At 36.3% G+C, this 20,805-nt stretch overlaps 1 protein-coding gene across 1 annotated transcript in view; it reads right to left on the minus strand.

Annotated features, from left to right (window-relative positions):
- The window catches only part of bach2b (BTB and CNC homology 1, basic leucine zipper transcription factor 2b), a 162,170-nt gene that overhangs the window by 43,144 nt on the left and 98,221 nt on the right, over positions 1–20,805 (minus strand). The window contains exon 2 of the mRNA XM_062044458.1: positions 11,381–11,635. Coding sequence (XP_061900442.1) covers positions 11,381–11,623 — 243 coding nt within the window. The 5' untranslated portion in view covers positions 11,624–11,635. The remainder of the gene's footprint in view (positions 1–11,380; positions 11,636–20,805) is intronic.

Consider the following 20,805-nt stretch of genomic DNA (forward strand, 5'->3'; position numbering starts at 1 on the left):
CAGTAAGTCTTTGCTGTCGTCCAGCATTCTGTTTTTGTTTACTTTGTAGCCAGTTCAGTCTTAGTTTCGTCCTGCATAGCCTTCCCTAAGCTTCAATGCCTTTTCTTAGGGGCACTCACCTTTTGTTTATTTTTGGTTTAAACATTAGATACCTTTTTACCTGCACGCTGTCTCCCGCTGTTTCCGATATCTACAAAGCAGTTAGCTACCTGCTGCCACCTACTGATATGGAAGAGTATTACACGGTTACTCTGCCGAGCTCTAGACAGCACCGACCACTCAACAACACATAATTTGCAGACTATAATTACTGGTTTGCAAAAAATATTTTTAACCCAAATAGGTGAAATTAGATAATTTTTACAGTAAAAACAGTGAATTTTACAGCATATAAAAAAATTGTAACAAATGGAATGGAATGGTAAAACAATACCACTGTTTTTAGCGGTAAAATTCAAACAAAAGAGCTGCCAGTTTTTTTTACCCTAAAATCCTGTTGTTTTAATGTTTTTTTGTTTGTTTGTTTTTTAATGTTTTAGTGTCTAAGTGTATATGGCAAAAATAGATTTTACGGTAAAAAACTCAGTCAGCATAATTTAACTATAAAATCTATTGTCAATTTTACAGTCTACAATTTGATTGATAATTTGTTTTGAAATCATAAGTCAAGCAGATATTTAAGTACAGCATTTATCTTTATTTTAACAAAAAGCATTTTTGGAATACATGATAATATGAAATTGAGATTTTGATAATATTGAATTTTAAAAGATATGCAATTGCATGCAGTACATGATTTTTAATGTCAAAAGGGAAAGAACAAATATATTTAGAAAGAAAAGATTAAGCATTTTATTAACGCATATTATTTCCAGACTTTCACGGGCCACATAAAATAACGTGACGCCTTGAGTTTGACACCTGCGTTCTATTGTATTTATGTAAAATACACATTGGACTTTATACTTTAGTAATGTTTATTTTTATTTTCAGTCGAAACAAACCTAAATGAAGGAAAAAGTGTAAAAAAAATACAACTGAGGAAGGAAAATTACTCAAAAGAAGGAACATCAATCCTCAACAAAACTCCTGGTAACTATCTGTCTATCTGCACACGCTGGATTGAGTAGTGAGAGCAGGATAATGCATTTATTGACAGTGCAGTGTGGAAGTCAATGAGTTTACTTGCAATTAAGTAAACACAGTCTCATAGGAATATAACCTGCTGAGGCACTTTCTGACCAAACATCCACATTTCAATGTCCGGCCCCTTAGCCCTTGGGCTCTTGAAACTGTGGCCCTCTTCATTATGAAGTTGAAAACACCCTGCCATAACAACTTAAAAAATATTGGAATTTATATTTGATTTGTCTGAAAGCTCTCATGCATAAAACAATGTTAGGTTTATTACAAGGGTGTAGCAGTACATTTGTTCCTAATCAGATCTATACAACATTCTGTATGCTACAGAGTAGTTATGGCATAATACAACTTTGTCATGTCCAATACCGATGCTGCAGCCTTATTTATTGGCAGATGCTGATAAACAACACCAAACTTTTCTCCTTTTTTATTAAGAGATTTGTATGCATGTAGTTTGCTTGATATACACAGTAAAACATTTTTTTTTTTTTAAATGTGCAACAAATATTCTGCTCTAAAGGAAAGAATTAAACTATCCATCCGTCCATTTTCTACCACTTGTCCCTTTCCTTTTGGGGTCGCGGGGGGTGCTGGAGCCTATCTCAGCTGCAGAATTAAACTAATCAAAATTATATTATACCGCACATGGCATTGTATATATACATGTGTGTATATATATATATATATATATATATATATATATATATATATATATATATATATATATATATATATATATATATATATATATATATATATATATATATATATTAGGGGTGTGGGAAAAATCGATTCGAATTCAAATCGCGATTCTCACGTTGTGCGATTCAGTATTGATTCTCATTTTTCAAAAATCGATTTTTTAAAATTTATTTATTTATTAACTATTTTTTTTATTTTTTTATTTTTTAAATTAATTGATCCAACAAAACAATACACAGCAATACCATAACAATGCAATCCAATTCCAAAACCAAACCAGACCCAGCAACACTCAGAACTGCAATAAACAGAGCAATTGAGAGGAGACACAAACACGACACAGAACAATCCAAAAGTAGTGAAACAAAAATGAATATTATCAACAACAATATCAATATTAGTTACAATTTCAACATAGCAGTGATTAAAAATCCCTCATTAACTTTATCATTAGACATTTATAAAAATAAAAAGAATTAACAATAGTGTCACAGTGGCTTACACTTGCATCACATCTCATAATTTTGACAACACACTGTGTCCAATATTTTCACAAAGATAAAATAAGTAATATTTTTGGTTCATTTAATAGTTAAAACAAATTTACATTATTGCAATCAGTTGATAAAACATTGTCCTTTACAATTATAAAAGCTTTTTACAAAAATCTACTACTCTGCTCGCATGTCAGCAGACTGGGATAGATCCTGCTGAAATCCTATGTATTGAATGAATAGAGAATCCTTTTGAATCGGGAAAATATCGTTTTTGAATCGAGAATCGCGTTGAATCGAAAAAATCGATTTATAATTGAATCGTGACCCCACGAATCGATATTGAATTGAACCGTGGGACACCCAAAGATTCGCAGCCCTAATATATATATATATATATATATATATATATATATATATATATATATATATATATATATATATATATATATATATATATATATATATGTATGTATGTATGTATGTATGTATGTATGTATGTATGTATGTATGTATGTATGTATGTATGTATGTATGTATGTATATATATATATATATATATATATATATATATATATATATATATATATATATGTATATATATATATATATATATATATATATATATATATATATATATATATATATATATATATATATATGTAAATATGTATGTGTGTATATATATATACAGTATATATATGTATATGTATATATATATAATGTATGTATACATACATATATATATATACAAACATACACATTTATTGTTGCAATGTATATGCATAAATGACTTTATTGTTTGTGCAATTGATCATCATTATTAATTAGTGTGCTTCATTGTGCATGTTTCTGCTCTGCAGCACATTACAGTCAACTAACAGTGTGTCCCACGGCACGTTTCAGTTATTGTTAGGAGGAAACTGCTGACTCAATATCATTGAGGGGGGATGGTATGTGTGTGTGTGCGTGTGTGTGTGTGTGTGTTTGTGTAAGAGTCAGTATGAGGTGGGATTTTGTGTCCGACAGACTGGGGGAGGGTAAAGGCTTTGACTAGTCTATCTACTCTACTGATGAGCACAGCACATCTACAACTACAAATACACACTCAGCCAACCCTGTGTACACGTTAACAGTAGACACCAGACCTGGGGAAATTAAGGACCGGGGGCCGCATGTGGCCCGTTAAACATTCCCAAATATTTTTTTTAGATATTTAAGATGGAAACTGTAGCTGCCATTATGATGTGCAGTGATTTTTCCAAAGGACCGCAAGTCTTGAACTATACAAATTATTTCAATGGTTGGAATAGGCGCTTTTGCATGATATACTAGTTACTGGTATTGTCCGATACCAATATTTAAGTACAGGTGCCAAAATGTTTTTAGATGCTTTTTGGTACTTTTCTAATAAGGGGGACTACAAAAAACGGCATTATTGGCTTTATTTTAACAAAAAATCTTAGGGAACATTAAACATATGTTTTTTATTGCAATCAAAGAAACAATTTTGTCCTTAAATAAAATAGTGAACATACTAGACCATACTTGCCAACCCTCCCGTTTTTAGCGGGAGACTCCCGGTATTCAGCGCCTCTCCCGATAACCTCCCGGCAGAAATTTTCTCCCGACAAACTCCCGGTATTCAGCCGGAGCTGGAAGCCACGCCCCCTCCAGCTCAATGCGGACCTGAGTGGGGACAGCCTGTTCTCACGTCCGCTTTCCCACAATATAAACAGCTTGCCTGCCCAATGACGTTATAACATCTACGGCTTTTAGAGAGTAGAGTGCACAACTGCGCACACAACAAGGAGACGAAGCAGAAGAACGAGGAAGTTACAGACATGGCGATGCCGTCGACGAGCAAGATGAAGAAATACGCTTGCAAGTTCCAAAACGAATGGAAACAAGAATTTCAGTTCATCCAGGACAGTTCGAAGGGGAAGGGGTATGTAATTATGTTGCCTGTACATTTTGTAAAACAGATTTCTCTATTGAACACGGTGGCCGAGTCATGAACGGAGGAGAAGTTAAACAGGACAATACTGCCATCTACTGGATAGCCCCCGGAACACTGAAATTCAAGAATTTATTTTATTTATATGTATAATAAAATAAATATATATACATATATATATAGCTAGAATTCACTGAAAGTCAAGTATTTCATACATATAAATATGAAATACTTGAGTTGGTGAATTCTAGCTGTAAATATACTCTCCTCTTAACCACACCCCCCACCTCCCGATATTGGAGGTCTCAAGGTTGGCAAGTATGTACTAGACAAGTTGTCTTTTAGTAGTAAGTAAGTAAATCAATCAATCAATCAATCAATGTTTATTTATAAAGCCCTAAATCACAAGTGTCTCAAAGGGCTGTACAAGCCACAACGACATCCTCGGTACAGAGCTCACATACGGGCAAGGAAAACTCACCCCAGTGGGACGTCAATGTGAATGACTATGAGAAACCTTGGAGAGGTCCGCATATGTGGGTAACCCCCCCCCTCTGGTTCCTAATTTAGCTGCTTACATATGCAGTAACATATTGTGTCATTTATCATTCTATTATGATAAAGGACAAGCTGTAAAAATAGATTTTTAATCTACTTGTTCATTTACTGTTAATATCTGCTTATATTCCGTTTCAACATGTTTTATCTACACTTCTGTTAAAATGTAATAATCACTTATTCTTCTGTTGTTTGGATACTTTACATTGCTTTTGGATGATACCACAAATTTGGGTATCGATCCGATACCAAGTAGTTACAGGATCATATATTGGTCATATTCAAAGTACTCATGTGTCCAGGGACATATTTCCTGAGTTTATAAACATAATATACATTTATAAAAAGGAAAAAGATTTTGTGACAATAAAAAATATTGATGTAATCATAGTAGTATCGACTAGATACGCTCCTGTACTTGGTATCATTACAGTGGATGTCAGGTGTAGATCCACCCATGGCATTTGTTTCCTTTCAGGGTGCTAGCTTTTGTTAGCAGTTAGCTATTGTATCCTCCTACGGTGTGTAGTGAAGCATGTTTAGCTATTCCTCGTCCTGCAGGGATGATACTTGTAAGAAACTTACTTTATTTGTCGCAATGGAGGCGAGGATTAGTGATTTAGAAGTAGCTAAAACACTGCCGACTGCGAATGGACGTTTGCCGCTAGCTAGCTAGCCATGTCTTAAAGCACCTCTTCCTGAGGGTGTTTCAGTGTTATAACTTCACCTTTATCTTTAGTTTTTAATCCAAAATGCATCCGATCTCCCTTTTCTGTCTAAACACCTTGTCCTGCTTGTAAGTACTCCGTGATTGTGCGCTGCCGAACATGCTCCTCTGCTCGTAAAACCAGCAATGTCACAGAGTATAGTATATTTTTGATTCATTAGTACCGCAATACTATACCAGTACCGGTACACTGTACAACCCTACTAGTTACTATGGTAATCTACGTCACAACAGCTCAGACGAGGCACTAAGCAGTGTGGGTGGGGAGCGTTTCCACAGAGTGTTTCCAGAGCGGCCAGCCTGAAATGCAGGTGTCAGAGACAGACGCGGAAGGAGATTTTTACAACAAAGTTCAAAAGCTTAGTGATATATCTGATATATCAGATTGTAGGTGTTTTTTTTTACACTTCGCGTTCATATTTGGCTGTGTTTGTTGCATTTTAGTTGCGTTTCGCTTGATTGTAAAATATGTCGATCGAGAGGGGGTGTGACGTTCATATGTTGTCAATATTCAGTGTTTTATCGTTCATATTTAATATTGTACATCCCACATTCTTTATTTCCATGTACATTCTGGGTGTCTCATTCAGTAAAAAATTTTAAATTCCATTACGTTTTTTAAGGCTGTCTGTCATAACGTTTTTATCATTCAATCGTAACTTTACTGATGCATTGTCGTAAATCCAGTGGCAAATTTCTACATAAAAAAAAAAAAAAAGTCTAAACCACATCATTTCATATGGCCCTCGAATGCCTGGAAATATACGTCAATAAAATACCAATATCTTTTCTCACTAAATGTATTAGTTTTTTCCATTTTGACATTAAAACAAAAAGTACTCTGCAAAAGCCCTGCTTGGCACTCAGCATCAAGGGTTGGAATTGGGGGTTGAATCACCAAAAATTATTCCCGGGCGCGGCCACCGCTGCTGCTCACTGCTCCCCTCACCTCCCAGGGGGTGATCAAGGGTGATGGGTCAAAGGCAGAGAGTAATTTCGCCACACCTAGTGTGTGTGTGACAATCATTGGTACTTTTTAAGAACTGTAATAGCAGAGGTGGGACCAAGTCATTGCTTTGCAAGTCACAAGTAAGTCTCAAGTCTTTGCCCTCAAGTCTCGAGTCAAGTCACGAGTCAAGACAGGCAAGTCCCGAGTCAAGTCCAAAGTCAAGACTGGAAAGTCTCAAGTCAAGTCCCAAGTCCTGCATTTTGAGTTTCGAGTCCTTTCAAGTCCTTTTAACCACAGACTAATATATTTACACAGATTGTGTATGCTTTTAAAACGCTGTATTTATTTATTAAAACAAGTGCATTTGAAATTGCAGGAAAAAAAATAGTGCTGACATTGCACTTCATAATAGCACTATTAACCAGTTATTTTAAACACTTAACTCATTCCTTTACAGAATAAACACATTTGAAAAAACAAGTGCAACTGTACTTATTTGTACAAAAGTGTTAACATTGTATTTCCATGGCATATTGCATTGTAACTAGTTCCACAGCAGTTTCTATCCTGTTCTTATCTTATCTCATTGATCTAATCTCATACACTATGTGTGTTTATGTGTGCATACACATGAAAAACATAACAAATGCATGAACATAACAATGAGCAGAGTTGTACTTTTTAGATGTCAGGGCCCTATGCAATATGTACACATATTTTTAATATAGTATACATTTTAACTGACCTTTATTTTACGATGTTTGTCTTTTTGTAGGTGGCTAAAATATGCGGTGCTGCTGACCGCCGTCTAACGTTACGTTACTGTGTGTGATACATTGACTAACGTAACGTTAAGTGTAGGAACCTCATGCAACCCTGCTTAAAAAAATCACTTGAGAAAAAGTATGAATAAGGTAGCGAACTGCAGTGGACGCAACATATTGACGTGTTGGCAATGACGTTATAACTATAGACATCTTATAACTAGACGAATCATTGGCAATTTGGCCGCCATCTTGAAGTGGTGATGAGGAGCCGGCGAACAGCCTAAACTGACAGTTGACAGGTAGAAAACAAAGATGCCGGGCTGGTGTTCAGCGTTTTCCTACTCAAATGAGCGGACTGTTGAAAATAGGAATCGGGGGATTACTTTTCACATGTAAGATTTAACATTAACGTACTATTGTTTGTACTTTATGAAAATAATATTACCACAGAGTTGAGAAGGAGCAAAGATCTTCAATATTTGTATGTGAAAATCACAAATAAATCTTCCGGGGGAGGATGACCCCCCTACAGGGGTTTGGTTTACAAACTTTCAGCCCCACCTAAAACAAAATTCACCAGCCGCCACTGATTATGATGCATTCTCATTTTAGGCAAAATATAAGACAATACTTTCTTAACAGTATAATTGTAACCAGGAATAAGTCTTCAAGTAACAATATTCAAATACTAACATTGTTGGGTAAGACAGAATTTGGTTTTATTCTGAATCCAGTGAAACAGATTGGTGGTTTTAGCTGATATAAAGACTTTCAGGTGTTTATTTATGTTTAAGTATTTGGCAGACGCTTTTATCCAAAGCGACATACATAAAAAATACATTTATAAAAATCACTGTAAACATGATCATTTAAGGGAAGAATGTAATACAAAATATCAATACAAAGTGTCAAGACAGAATAAACTCTCTGCTGCTGCAGCAACAGAGATACAGTCTATAAGATATATAGATATCTAATGTATTCATACATTGTTTATGTACGATATACGCATGTACATATAACCTAATCATATTGTTTCTTCAATTTAAAAATAGCTGACCGTTTTTTCCCCCTTCTCTGGGATTATATTCCCAGTTTTGATCTCGGATGTCTGGTCACTTATAGCGTATAAGAATATTATATTACTGTTAAGCAAACTATGAATAATAAAACATGTGTCCGTTATCATAGCTACACGTATGACAAAAAAGCGCGTGAAAATCAGTGGTATTCAGTGAGGTAAAATGAATGAAATGCGCTGACAGTTCATTGCTCCTGCCAAATGAATTGCACTGAGTGGAGCGGATCACCACTCCAAGATGGCGGCCCCGCGTCTCGTCTGCGCCAGTAGGCAGTAGCGCTCGATGCTGCGTACCCTTATAAGATGTCTATGGTTATAACGTTAGCAGTGAGTTTACAGCCTCACTGATTTAACTACACAGCAAATAAAAGTCATGTTACTTAGCCAATAAACGTTATCTTACATTCAAAACTTACCCTTCTTTGTGCAACTTCAAATGTCGAACGAAGTTGGAAGTTGTTGCGCCTCCGTCTGTAATCTGTGAACAGCGTGATTTGCATACGGCAATTCGTTTTTTGTTGACCAAGTCGTAGTTTTTATACCCGAACGAAACCAACTTTGGCATAATTGTTTCTCACCGGCGCGTTGTTTGACAACTCTTGTTCATTGGTTGTCCTGCAATTTGATTGGATGAATGCTGTGTGATGAAAACAACATAGATCTAATTTGATGGGCTGTTGTACTGAGAGCACACACGCTGACACGCAGCACACACGCTGATAGACAGACACGTACAAAATGAAAGCTACGGAGCGCTCCTAAATAACTTTTTAAGCTTTGGGTTTTGGGGAAAGTAGCAAGTCATGTCAAGTCAAAAGGCTCAAGTCCAAGTGAAGTCACAAGTCATTGATGTTAAAGTCTAAGTCGAGTTGCAAGTCTCTTTACATTTTGTCAAGTCGAGTCTAAGGTCATCAAATTCATGACTCGAGTCTGACTCGAGTCCAAGTCATGTGACTCGAGTCCACACCTCTGTGTAATAGTATTCAATATCGCAACAAATATTGTCATACTTTCCAAAATATAAATAAATATCTGCTTGACTTATAATTTCAAAGCAAGTTATTGGTCAAAAAATTGTACACTCTAAAAAAGACAATAGATTTTATCGTGGTTTTTACAGCATATTACTGTAAATTGAAAAAATTATACCACTGTTATTTTATACAGTAAAATTATGTTGCTACTTAAAACCTATGATTGTTATTTTTACAATGGAAATGGAAAAAGGTTATCACATTTTTTTTCCAGCCAGAATTAAAAGAGTGGTACTGTTTTTCCATTTACGCTAATATGTCGTAAAAAGCACCGTAAATCTTACAGTAAAATTCTGGCGAATAAGCTGACGTTTTCTTCTGTAAATAAAACAGTGGTACGGTTTTTCCATTTTCTGTAACATGTTGTAATAAGACTATTTTTACAGTAATATTCTGGTTACTGGCAAATTTCCACATTTAAAAAAAGAAGTCCAAACCACAGGTGTCAAACTCAAGGCCCGGGGGCCAAATCTGACCCGCCACATCATTTTAAATGGCCCTCAAATGTCTGGAAATATGCGTCAATAAAGTACCAATATCTTTTCTTACTAAATGTATTAGTTTTTTCTATTTTGACCGAAAAAATATTAAAGTATTGCATGAAATTGCATAACTTTTAAACTTTAATGGTATCCAATTTTGCAACAAATATTATTGTCATACTTTCCAAAATATAAATAAATATCTGCTTGACTTATAATTTCAAAGCAAGTTATTGGTTAAATTGTACAATGTAAAAATGACAATAGATTTTATGGTGGTTTTTACAGCATGTTACTGTAAATTGAAAAGATTATACCACAGTTTTTTAATAGAGTAAAATTATGTTGCTTTTTTTAATGTAAAACCTATGATTGTTATTTTTACAATGGAAATGGAAAAAGGTTATCACATTTTTTTTTAACAGCAAAAAACTGGCGACTGAGTAGCCAGAATAAAAAGAGTGGTGCTGTTTTTCCATTTACGGTAATATGTCGGAAAAACCACTGTAAATCTTACAGTAAAATTCTGACCACTAAGCTGACGGTTTTTTTTCCCGTAAAGAAAACACTAGTACTGTTTTTGCATTTACTGTAACATGTTGTAATAAGACTATTTTTACAGTAATATTCTGGTTACTGGCAAATTTCCACATTTAGAAAAAAAAAAGAAGTCCAAACCACAGGTGTCAAACTCAAGGCCCGAGGGCCAAATCTGACCCGCCGCATCATTTTATATGGCCCTCAAATGTCTGGAAATATGCGTCAATAAAGTACCAATATCTTTTCTTACTAAATGTATTAGTTCTTTCTATTTTGACCGAAAAAATATTAAAGTATTGCATGAAATTGCATAACTTTTAAACTTTAATGGTATCCAATTTTGCAACAAATATTATTGTCATACTTTCCAAAATATAAATAAATATCTGCTTGACTTATAATTTGAAAGCAAGTTATTGGTTAAATTGTACAATGTAAAAATGACAATAGATTTTATGGTGGTTTTTACAGCATATTAATGTAAATTTTAAAACTTTTAAAGTAAAATGATGTTGCTAGTTTTTAATGTATTTACCATGTAAATGGAAAAAGGTTATCACATTTTTTTACAGCAAAAAAAATGGTGGCTGAGTTGCCAGAATTAAAAGAGTGGTACTGTTTTTCCATTTACGCTAATATGTCGTAAAAACCACCGTACATCTTACAGTAAAATTCTGGCGACTAAACTGACGTTTTTTCCCCGTAAAGAAAACACTAGTAATGTTTTTCCATTTACTGTAACATGTTGTAATAAGAGTATTTTTACAGTAATATTCTGGTTACGGAAGACCAGTTTTTTTTACTGTAAAATCTACAAATTCTTTTTACTGTGTATGTAAAAAAAAACAAATGTTCAGGCAAATTCTTATATTATTAACTGCGATGTGCCCCTCAATGAAAAGGAGTTTGACCCCCGTGGTCTAAACGATATGTTGAGTGGACTTACCTCCTCAGGAAGGGTGACCACCAAGCCATTCTCGGTCTGTCCTCCCAACACCTGCAGGAAATACTCACTGCAGGCGGCCAGCACAGCCCGGTGCCCGCGAAACTCCTTGCCCTCCACCAGGACTGTCACATCGCACAGGATGTCCTGCTTCCGCTGGTCGTTGAGGCAGAGGAGGATATTGGTACAATGAACCGTCGACTCATACACATACATGGGGGCTTCAGGCTTCTCATCCACGGACATTCCGCTCACGCCCTGGAAACAGAAGCAAAACAGAAGGATGTTGGTCAGCTTCCTGTCAACCTAAGCCAGCACTGCCTGCTGCTTTCTGCTTGAGATTTTTCACCCTCTTTCTCAAAAGGGCAGAGTCAATTTTTTTTACAGCTTATTTTATCCATTCTGTTCTTGCAAAATTTCTTCAATTAATTCATAGAAAACAAATTAGCAATATATAAGCTTTTAGCTTTAAAATTGTTATGGAATGTCTGGTTGCACGATATAGACAATATACAAAACCCCAAACCAGTGAAGTTGGCATGTTGTGTAACACGTGGCTTGGCATTGTCTTGCTGAAATAAGCAGGGGCGTCCAGGATAACGTTGCTTGGATGGCAACATATGCTGCTCCAAAACCTGTATGTACCTTTCAGCATTAATGGTGCCTTCACAGATGTGTAAGTTACCCATGCCTTGGGCACTAATACACCCCCATACCATCACAGAGGCTGGCTTTTGAACTTTGCGCCTATAACAATCCGGATGGTTCTTTTCCCCTTTTGGTCCAGAGTTTCCAAAAACAATTTGAAATGTGGACTTGTCAAACCACAGAACACTTTTCCACTTTGCATCAGTCCATCTTAGATGAGCTCGGGCCCAGCGAAGCCGGTAGCGTTTCTGGGTTTTGTTGATAAATGGCTTTGGCTTTGCATAGTAGAGTTTTAACTTGCACTTACAGATGTAGCGACAAACTGTAGTTACTGACAGTGGTTTTCTGAAGTGTTCCTAAGCCCATGTGGTGATATCTTTTATACACTGATGTCGCTTTTTGATGCAGTACCGCCTGAGGGATCAAAGGTCTATCATATCATCGCTTATACAGTTATATGGTTGAGGAATGTTGTTCTTAAACTGTTCGACAATTTGCTCACGTATTTGTTCACAAAGTGGTGACCCTCGCCCCATCCTTGTTTGTGAATGACTGAGCATTTCATGGAAGCTGCTTTTATACCCAATACCTGTTCCCAAAATTAGCCTGTTCACCTGTGGGATGTTCCAAATAAGTGTTTGATGAGCATTCCTCAACTTTCTCAGTCTTTTTTGTCACTTGTGCCAGCTTTTTTGAAACATGTTGCAGGCATCAAATTGTATTATTGATCTTTGACGAATCAGCATCAGTATTAATATGGCCAATACTGCCACTGTAACTATCTGGTATTGGATCAACAACCACATTTGTAGTTTCGCCCAAAACTAATGAAAATAATCCAAACAAGAGAAGAATAATTATTACATTTGAACAGAAATGTAAATGGAACAATGTTACAAAATTGCAAACAGTGTGTGGGCGGAGCACCATAAATAGCTTGCGATTAACTGTAAATTAGCAAGCAGATTATTTATAGTTCTGACAAAAAAATACAACCTGAAATGGTCACAATATGTTATCCCATATGTCAGCAGCCAAAATTCATATGAAACAATATATCATGATATATATTGTTATTCTAAAATATAATTTACTGTATATCCTGATATAGATTTTAGGCCATATCACCAATGCCTAGTGTGAAATAATCGTCACCATAACAAAAATGCTAATAAAATAACTGTCACTGTTTAATTTTTGTTGGTATGAATATGCATACTTTGTTCCATTCAAAGTATATTTTTTCTACACTAAAAAGTGTCAAGTTCTTTTTAAATACATTTATCTTGAACAAAGTAATACATGTAGCATGTTTTTCATCAATTAGTAAAAGTGTATTTTATAAAAAAATGTGTTCTAAGGCTGCACGATTAATCGATTTTATATCCTAATCCAATTACATGTTACTAAAAAGAACATCGCTAAACATGCATAAACATGAATAAACTTATGTGGCCACAAATAAACTCACAAATGCAGATTAGGCGCTTCCGGGTTTGCTCTTTTTCATAAACAAATGATAATGGAAATGTGGCGGATGTATCGTAAATGGGCTTCACAACACACCTGCTTTGCCAGGGAATAAGACGCAGCAGAAGGCTTCTGTGGTGCCAGTTTTACAACTTTGACGTTATATTTAACGAGGAGAGGTATGCATTCAAAGTGAAAGAGAGGCTGGGGTCTTTGCATTGTGCATTTATTTGGTAAACAAATCTAAGCGGTCACGAAAGGAGAAGTAATCGGGGAGATCCTCCTTATGCAAAGTGCCACAATGTTATGTTTGTTGCTTGTTTCAATAATGCAGAAACACAACTTTTAGCATCTCGGAACTTTTTTTTTTATAGCTCTGCAGGATACTCTTACTCGCTCGTACCTTCGCTAATATTTCTATACTTCTACTGCTAAGACTTGTAGTTATTCTGCAAGTACCAACACGCAGAAAACCTCCAGAAGGGAACTCACCTTTATCACTTCTGTAAGTGCTAAGAACTACAATAGTACCATATTATGACAGATTCTATAATAATGTCACTAATAATTGTTTATTAATATTCAAGTCACAAACTGTAAATGGACTGTTGTTGGAGATTTTTGGATAGTTATCTATTTTATTTTTTTAACATTTTATGGGCGGTATAGAGGACCTCCCATTGGCTCCATTGTAAGCGGAATTTTATTTACGTTTATTTCCGAGTTACAATGCACTAAAAAAAATACATCTGTCGTCATTTCTCTGATAATGATTGTGAATGATTAGCAAAATTCCAAAAAAAGTGCAGTTCCCCTTTAAATTACGTTCATTTCATTTGGATCTGGATTCTTGTGGGTTCATTAACTTATTGACTTGTTGTACTGCGAAGAAAAGGAAGCAGTGTATTTGTCAGTTGTTTCACGTCACACATGAACATCAAAGCTTTGATCCTTTGCAAGTTTTGAGGGAATTTCCACTGTGACCACTGAAGGTTTCAGAGCAGAGTCCTCTCATTCCTCATGCTGGAGATAAACAACCTATTTAGCAGTAAAAAAAAAGGTCACGGTTGGTGGTATTGATCCGGAGATAATATATGCCAGACACCCACGATGAAGACATGCTTGCAAGAGTCTGACGATTACCAGAGCATGAGCATGTATTAGATATGCATTTAAAAGCATCCACTTGGTATGCACAGTTCAAACATAAATGTTCTCCATACGGAGTCATCTCAGGATATGTTCAGTCCATATTTATGTAGATCAAATCATTCTTTCTGCAAATAATCACTCAATTAAGCTTTATTGCAGACTTCAACATCCAAGTACCAACCTACTCAGTGGCCTGGTAGTTAGAGCAGTGGTTCTTAACCTGGGTTCGATCGAACCCTAGGGGTTCGGCGGAGGTCAAAACACACCCGACTCATCGTGTAAATACAAACTTCTCCCTATCAGCATATTACGGATACGGCAACAGCTGACTGATTTGCAGGTGTGTAGTTGGTTTTGTTGTTTGAACAAGGTGATGTTCATGCACGGTTCATTTTGTGCACCAGTAAAAAAACATGGTAACACTTTAGTATGGGGAACATATTCACCATTAATTAGTTGCTCATTAACATGCAAATTAGTAACATATTGGCTCTTAACTAGTCTTTATTAAGTACTTATTAATGCCTTATTCGGCATTGTCTTATTATAACCCTAACCCTCTAACCCTAACCCTAACCAAATAACTCTAAATTAAGTCTTTATTACTTAGAATATGTTCCCCTGGTGTCCAAATAACTCTAAATTAAGCCTTTGTTACTTAGAATATGTTCCCCATACTAAAGTGTTACCAAAAACATATAACTTTGTCTTGAATTAAAAAAAAAAACACATTTTATTTTTCACTAAAGAAGGTTCGGTGAATGCGCATATGAAACTGGTGGGGTTCGGTACCTCCAACAAGGTTAAGAACCACTGGGTTAGAGTGTCCGCCCTGAGATTGGTAGAATATGAGTTCAAACCACGGCTGAGTCATACCAAAGACTATAAAAATGGGACCCATTACCTCCCTGCTTGGCACTCAGCATCAAGGGTTGGAATTGGGGGTTAAATGACCAAAAAAGATTGCCGGGTGCGGCCACCGCTGCTGCTCACTGCTCCCCTCACCTACCAGGGGGTGATCAAGGGTGATGGGTCAAATGCAGAGAATAATTTCGCCACACCTAGTGTGTGTGTGTGTGTGTGACAATCATTGGTACTTTAACTTTAACTTTAAAGGCCTACTGAAACCCACTACTACCGACCACGCAGTCTGATAGTTTATATATCAATGATGAAATCTTAACATTGCAACACATGCCAATACGGCCGGGTTAACTTATAAAGTGTAATTTTAAATTTCCCGCTAAACTTCCGGTTCGAAACGCCTCTGAGGGTTGACGTATGCGCGTGACGTCAATCATTGAAACGGAAGTATTCGGACACCATTGAAGTCAATACGAAATAGCTCTGTTTTCATCTCATTATTCCACAGTATTCTGGACATCTGTGTTGGTGAATCTGTTGCAATTTGTTCATTGCATTATGGAGAAAGAAGCTGAGCAAGCAAAGAAGAAAGTTGTCGGTGCGAAGTGTCTATTTTGCGAGGGAAGTCAGCAACAACACGTACACAGCCGGCGCTTCTTTGTTTACATTCCCGAAAGATGCAGTCAAGATGGAAGAACTCGGACAACAGAGACTCTTACCAGGAAGACTTTGATTTGGATACACAGTTGCGATAACGTGAGTACACAGCTGCGCTTCCAAACATTTGATCGCTTGCTATAACTAGCTCGAGCTAGGAGCTAGGAGCTAGGAGCTAGCATTAGGATTAATTTGTGGCATATGAAATATAAGTCTGGTTGTGTTGTGGCTAATAGAGTATATATATGTCTTGTGTTTATTTATTGTTGTAGTCATTCCCAGCTGAATATCAGGTCCCACCCGCGCGCTTCCAAACATTTGATTGCTTGCCCGTACGTGCGTGTCATGTACGTAACTTTGATTAAATATATAAGCTTTATGAACCTTGGGTTAGGTGAACGGTTGTTTGGGCTGAGTGAGTGTGTGTGTTATGCAGGTGTTTGAATTGTATTGGCGGGTTATATATACGGGATCCCGTCCATATTACCCGCTCGAGCTATAACTAGCTCGAGCTAGTAGCTAGTAGCTAGGAGCTAGGAGCTAGCATAACAAACACCTAGGTGTTTTTATGCGGGATTAATTTGTGGCATATTAAATATAAGCCTGGTTGTGTTGTGGCTAATAGAGTATATATATGTCTTGTGTTTATTTACTGTTGTAGTCATTCCCAGCTGAATATCAGGTCCCACCCGCGTGCTTCCAAACATTTGATTGCTTGCCAGTACGTGCGTGTCATGTACGTAACTTTGATTAAATATATAAGCTTTATGAACCTTGGGTTAGGTGAACGGTTGTTTGGGCTGAGTGAGTGTGTGTGTTGTGCAGGTGTTTGAATTGTATTGGCGGGTTATATATACAGGATCCCGTCCATATTACCCGCTCGAGCTATAACTAGCTCGAGCTAGTAGCTAGGAGCTAGCATAACAAACACCTAGGTGTTTTTATGCGGGATTAATTTGTGGCATATTAAATATAAGCCTGGTTGTGTTGTGGCTAATAGAGTATATATATGTCTTGTGTTTATTTACTGTTGTAGTCATTTCCAGCTGAATATCAGGTCACCCCCGGCTCTCACAGCATCTTCCACTCCCCACTAGTCCTTCACTTGCACTTTCCTCATTTAAAAATATTTCATCCTCGCTCAAATTAATGGGGAAATCGTCGCTTTCTCGGTCCGAATCTCTCTCACTTCATGCGGCCATCATTGTAAACAATAGGGAACTTTGCGTATATGTTCAATTGACTACGTCACGCTACTTCCGGTAGGGGCAAGCCTTTTTTTATCAGATACCAAAAGTTGCGATCTTTATCGTCGTTGTTCTATACTAAATCCTTTCAGCAAAAATATGGCAATATCGCGAAATGATCAAGTATGACACATAGAATAGATCTGCTATCCCCGTTTAAATAATTTCATTTCAGTAGGCCTTTAAGTAGACATAATCAACAATCCATACAGGACATAAAACAAAGACTATAGTATAAAAGGTATTATCACATAATATTAAAACACTGCTTGTGCATATTCAGTAAAAGGCATCTAATAAATAAATAAAAGCGGCAATAAAAAATATACTTTAAAACTGTGTTTACACAGGCACAGATACCAGTGTTTCCACGTATAGGATTGGTACCTAACAGAACTACACCTAGGATTGGTTATCTGTATAATACGATCATTCTGGAACCCCTGCAGTCTACATATAAACTGAAACGTCAGTTTTCTCAGGGTGGCGTGGAAGGTGTTCATCCCTAAATCACAAAAAAGCTTGCTGCTGGGCTTTCTGTGCAGGATTCTGAGACAGCAACCTGGAGTTTGCACAAGCTTTCTTTCTTGAACCTCACCCAGAGGGGTGCCGTGTACATAGGGGTGCAGTAAGTAAACAAGTACACCTTCGCTTCATCAGAGCAGTAAGGAAAGGTTCTCACCAACATATTGGCTTGGACATACAGCATTCTTTCCTGTCTAAGCATGTCAGCATCATCCTCCATCTTGTCTTTGATGATGTGTCCTAAGTATTTGACATCGTTGCACAAAGACAGGGTTTGCCCAGACAAGTACAAAATCAAAGCACTGATTTGGGACTGAGCAGTATACCAATTTAATTTGGGTTCGAGCAGTGTTTGGATTCACTGTACAAACGTTTGTACTTGCCTAGGGCCTAATCAGACGGATATTTTCAAAAATACAAATCCCCCTACTAAGGTGTTAAAACAATGATCATGTTCATTTCGACCAATCAAGGTGACTTGGTGGTATTTAGACATTTCTGTTCCTGAATATTGTGATATACAATACCATTATCTTTAAGATCAGCATTATATATATATATATATATATATATATATATATATATATATATATATATATATATATATATATATATATATATATATATATATATATATATATATATATGTGCGTGTGTCTATATATACAGTGCAGGCCAAAAGTTTGGACACACCTTCTCATTCAATGAGTTTTCTTTATTTTCATGACTTGCCATTGTAGATTGTCACTGAAGGCATCAAAACTATGAATGAACACATGTGGAGTTATGTACTTAACAAAAAAAGGTGAAATAACCGAAAACGTGTTTTGTATTCTACTTCCTTTGCTCTGAATACTTTTTCGCATGCTCTTAGCATTCTCTCGATGAGCTTCGAAAGGTAGTCACCTGAAACGGTTTTCACTTCACAGGTGTGCTTGAAGCTCCTCAAGAGAATGCCAAGAGTGTGCAAAGCAGTAATCAGAGCAAAGGGTGGCTATTTTGAAGAAACTAGAATATAAAAAATGTTTTCAGTTATTTCACCTTTTTTTGTTAAGTACATAACTCCACATGTGTTCATTCATAGTTTTGATGCCTTCAGTGACAATCTACAATGTAAATAGTCATGAAAATACAGAAAAGGCCTTGAATGAGGAGAAGGTGTGTCCAAACGTTTGGCCTGTACTGTATATATATATATATATATGTATATATATGTAAGTGTGTGTGTGCATGTGTTTGTGTGTGTGTGAAATATATATATTTTTTGTTGTCTTTTCTTATTTTTGTTGTTTACTGTATATTGTTGTCGTCCTGTCCGCATAATTTCCACCTGTCTTTTTTTCCTTTTTTCTTTGCTCGTATTGGACCAATATCTGATATCACTGTCGGATTGGGACACCCCTAATAGCTTGATGTAGTATTTGTTACCTTCTTCCAAATAGTATTCCCCGAAAACTGCAACCAACATGGCATCTACAGTGCAGTACACTAACAAAGTACAGTAGGAAAGGGACAGGAGATCTGTGTAAAAGGGGCAGTACTCCAACTGTGGTCAGGTGAAAATGCAAATTACATATACTTATTTCCAAATGTGAAAATATATGATGATTTACTACATTTACGAACACAATATTCCTGTATAAAGAGACGTGTAAACATATTTTTTAGATTGAACAAGACAACTCTTGAATCAAGGTATCGATTAGGACCCCTAACATATTACGGTATAAACCCAAATATTAGCTCATATAACGACGTAAATGGCAGGATATGAAGCGGTTATTGTGTACTGCTCAGACAGCAATGGATTGTGGGATCGGTTTAGGTCCAGCATGGTGTGGAACAAGCGGTAGAATTTGTTGTCTGTAGGGTAAGGAGGAAACAAATCTTACTTCGGTATTGTAAAAAGTTTAATGATAAATGTACTTAAATACTTCAATACTATGTAATGTATTTATTTTAATGATTATTATATACAAAAATACTTTAATAGCATGTAATGTAATACACTTGTTTCTAAAAATACTTCAATATTATGTAATATAATAATATGATAACAATGTTTCAAGGTTTCAATATTATGTAATAACATATATGTCATGATAAATATTCTTAAATATTTCAATATTATATATTACATCCCATTAAATGTAATGATAAATATCCTTAAATACTTCAATAATATGTAACATAATGATAAATAAATATACTTTAGTATTATGTCATTTCAAATTTTTTATGATAAATATACTTAAATACTTTGATATTATGTAATATAATAAATGTCACAATGAATATCCAACTCTTGACGAGCTACAAAAGTAACTCATCGACAGCCAACCACACGGAAGGAACTCAATCACTTCTTTTCCCGTTTTGAGTCATCCAGACCAGCCACACTTCAGAAACGCCACCAACCCTCTTGTACGCAACTGCTCATTTTTCAAGAACACCAGGTGAGGCTATAAACCCGCGTCAAGTGGCTGGGCTGCGTGGCATACTGGGCAAGGTATTCCGGGACTGTGCAGACCAGCTGGCAGGAATACTGACGAGAAATTGGCCCAAGCCCAAGTCTTGCCCTGTTTTAGGTTGCCAAGGTCATCCCAGTCCCCTACAGGACAGCCATGGAAAAACTTAAATGACTGCAGACCAGTGGCATTGACTTCTGTGGGTATGAAGTGTTCTCAAAATATCAAAGCCTGCCTCCCTCAGAACTTGGATCCACATCAGTTTGCCAGAGGACACCAAGGACGTCATCTCCCTTACTCTCAACTTAGCTGTGGAACATCTAGAATTCCTGAATACCTAGGAACAGGATGCTGTTCGTCGACCACAGCTCGGGTGTTCAATACCATCATCCCTGAC

Source organism: Entelurus aequoreus, linkage group LG04, assembly GCF_033978785.1.
Source record: "Entelurus aequoreus isolate RoL-2023_Sb linkage group LG04, RoL_Eaeq_v1.1, whole genome shotgun sequence".
NCBI lineage: Eukaryota > Metazoa > Chordata > Actinopteri > Syngnathiformes > Syngnathidae > Entelurus > Entelurus aequoreus.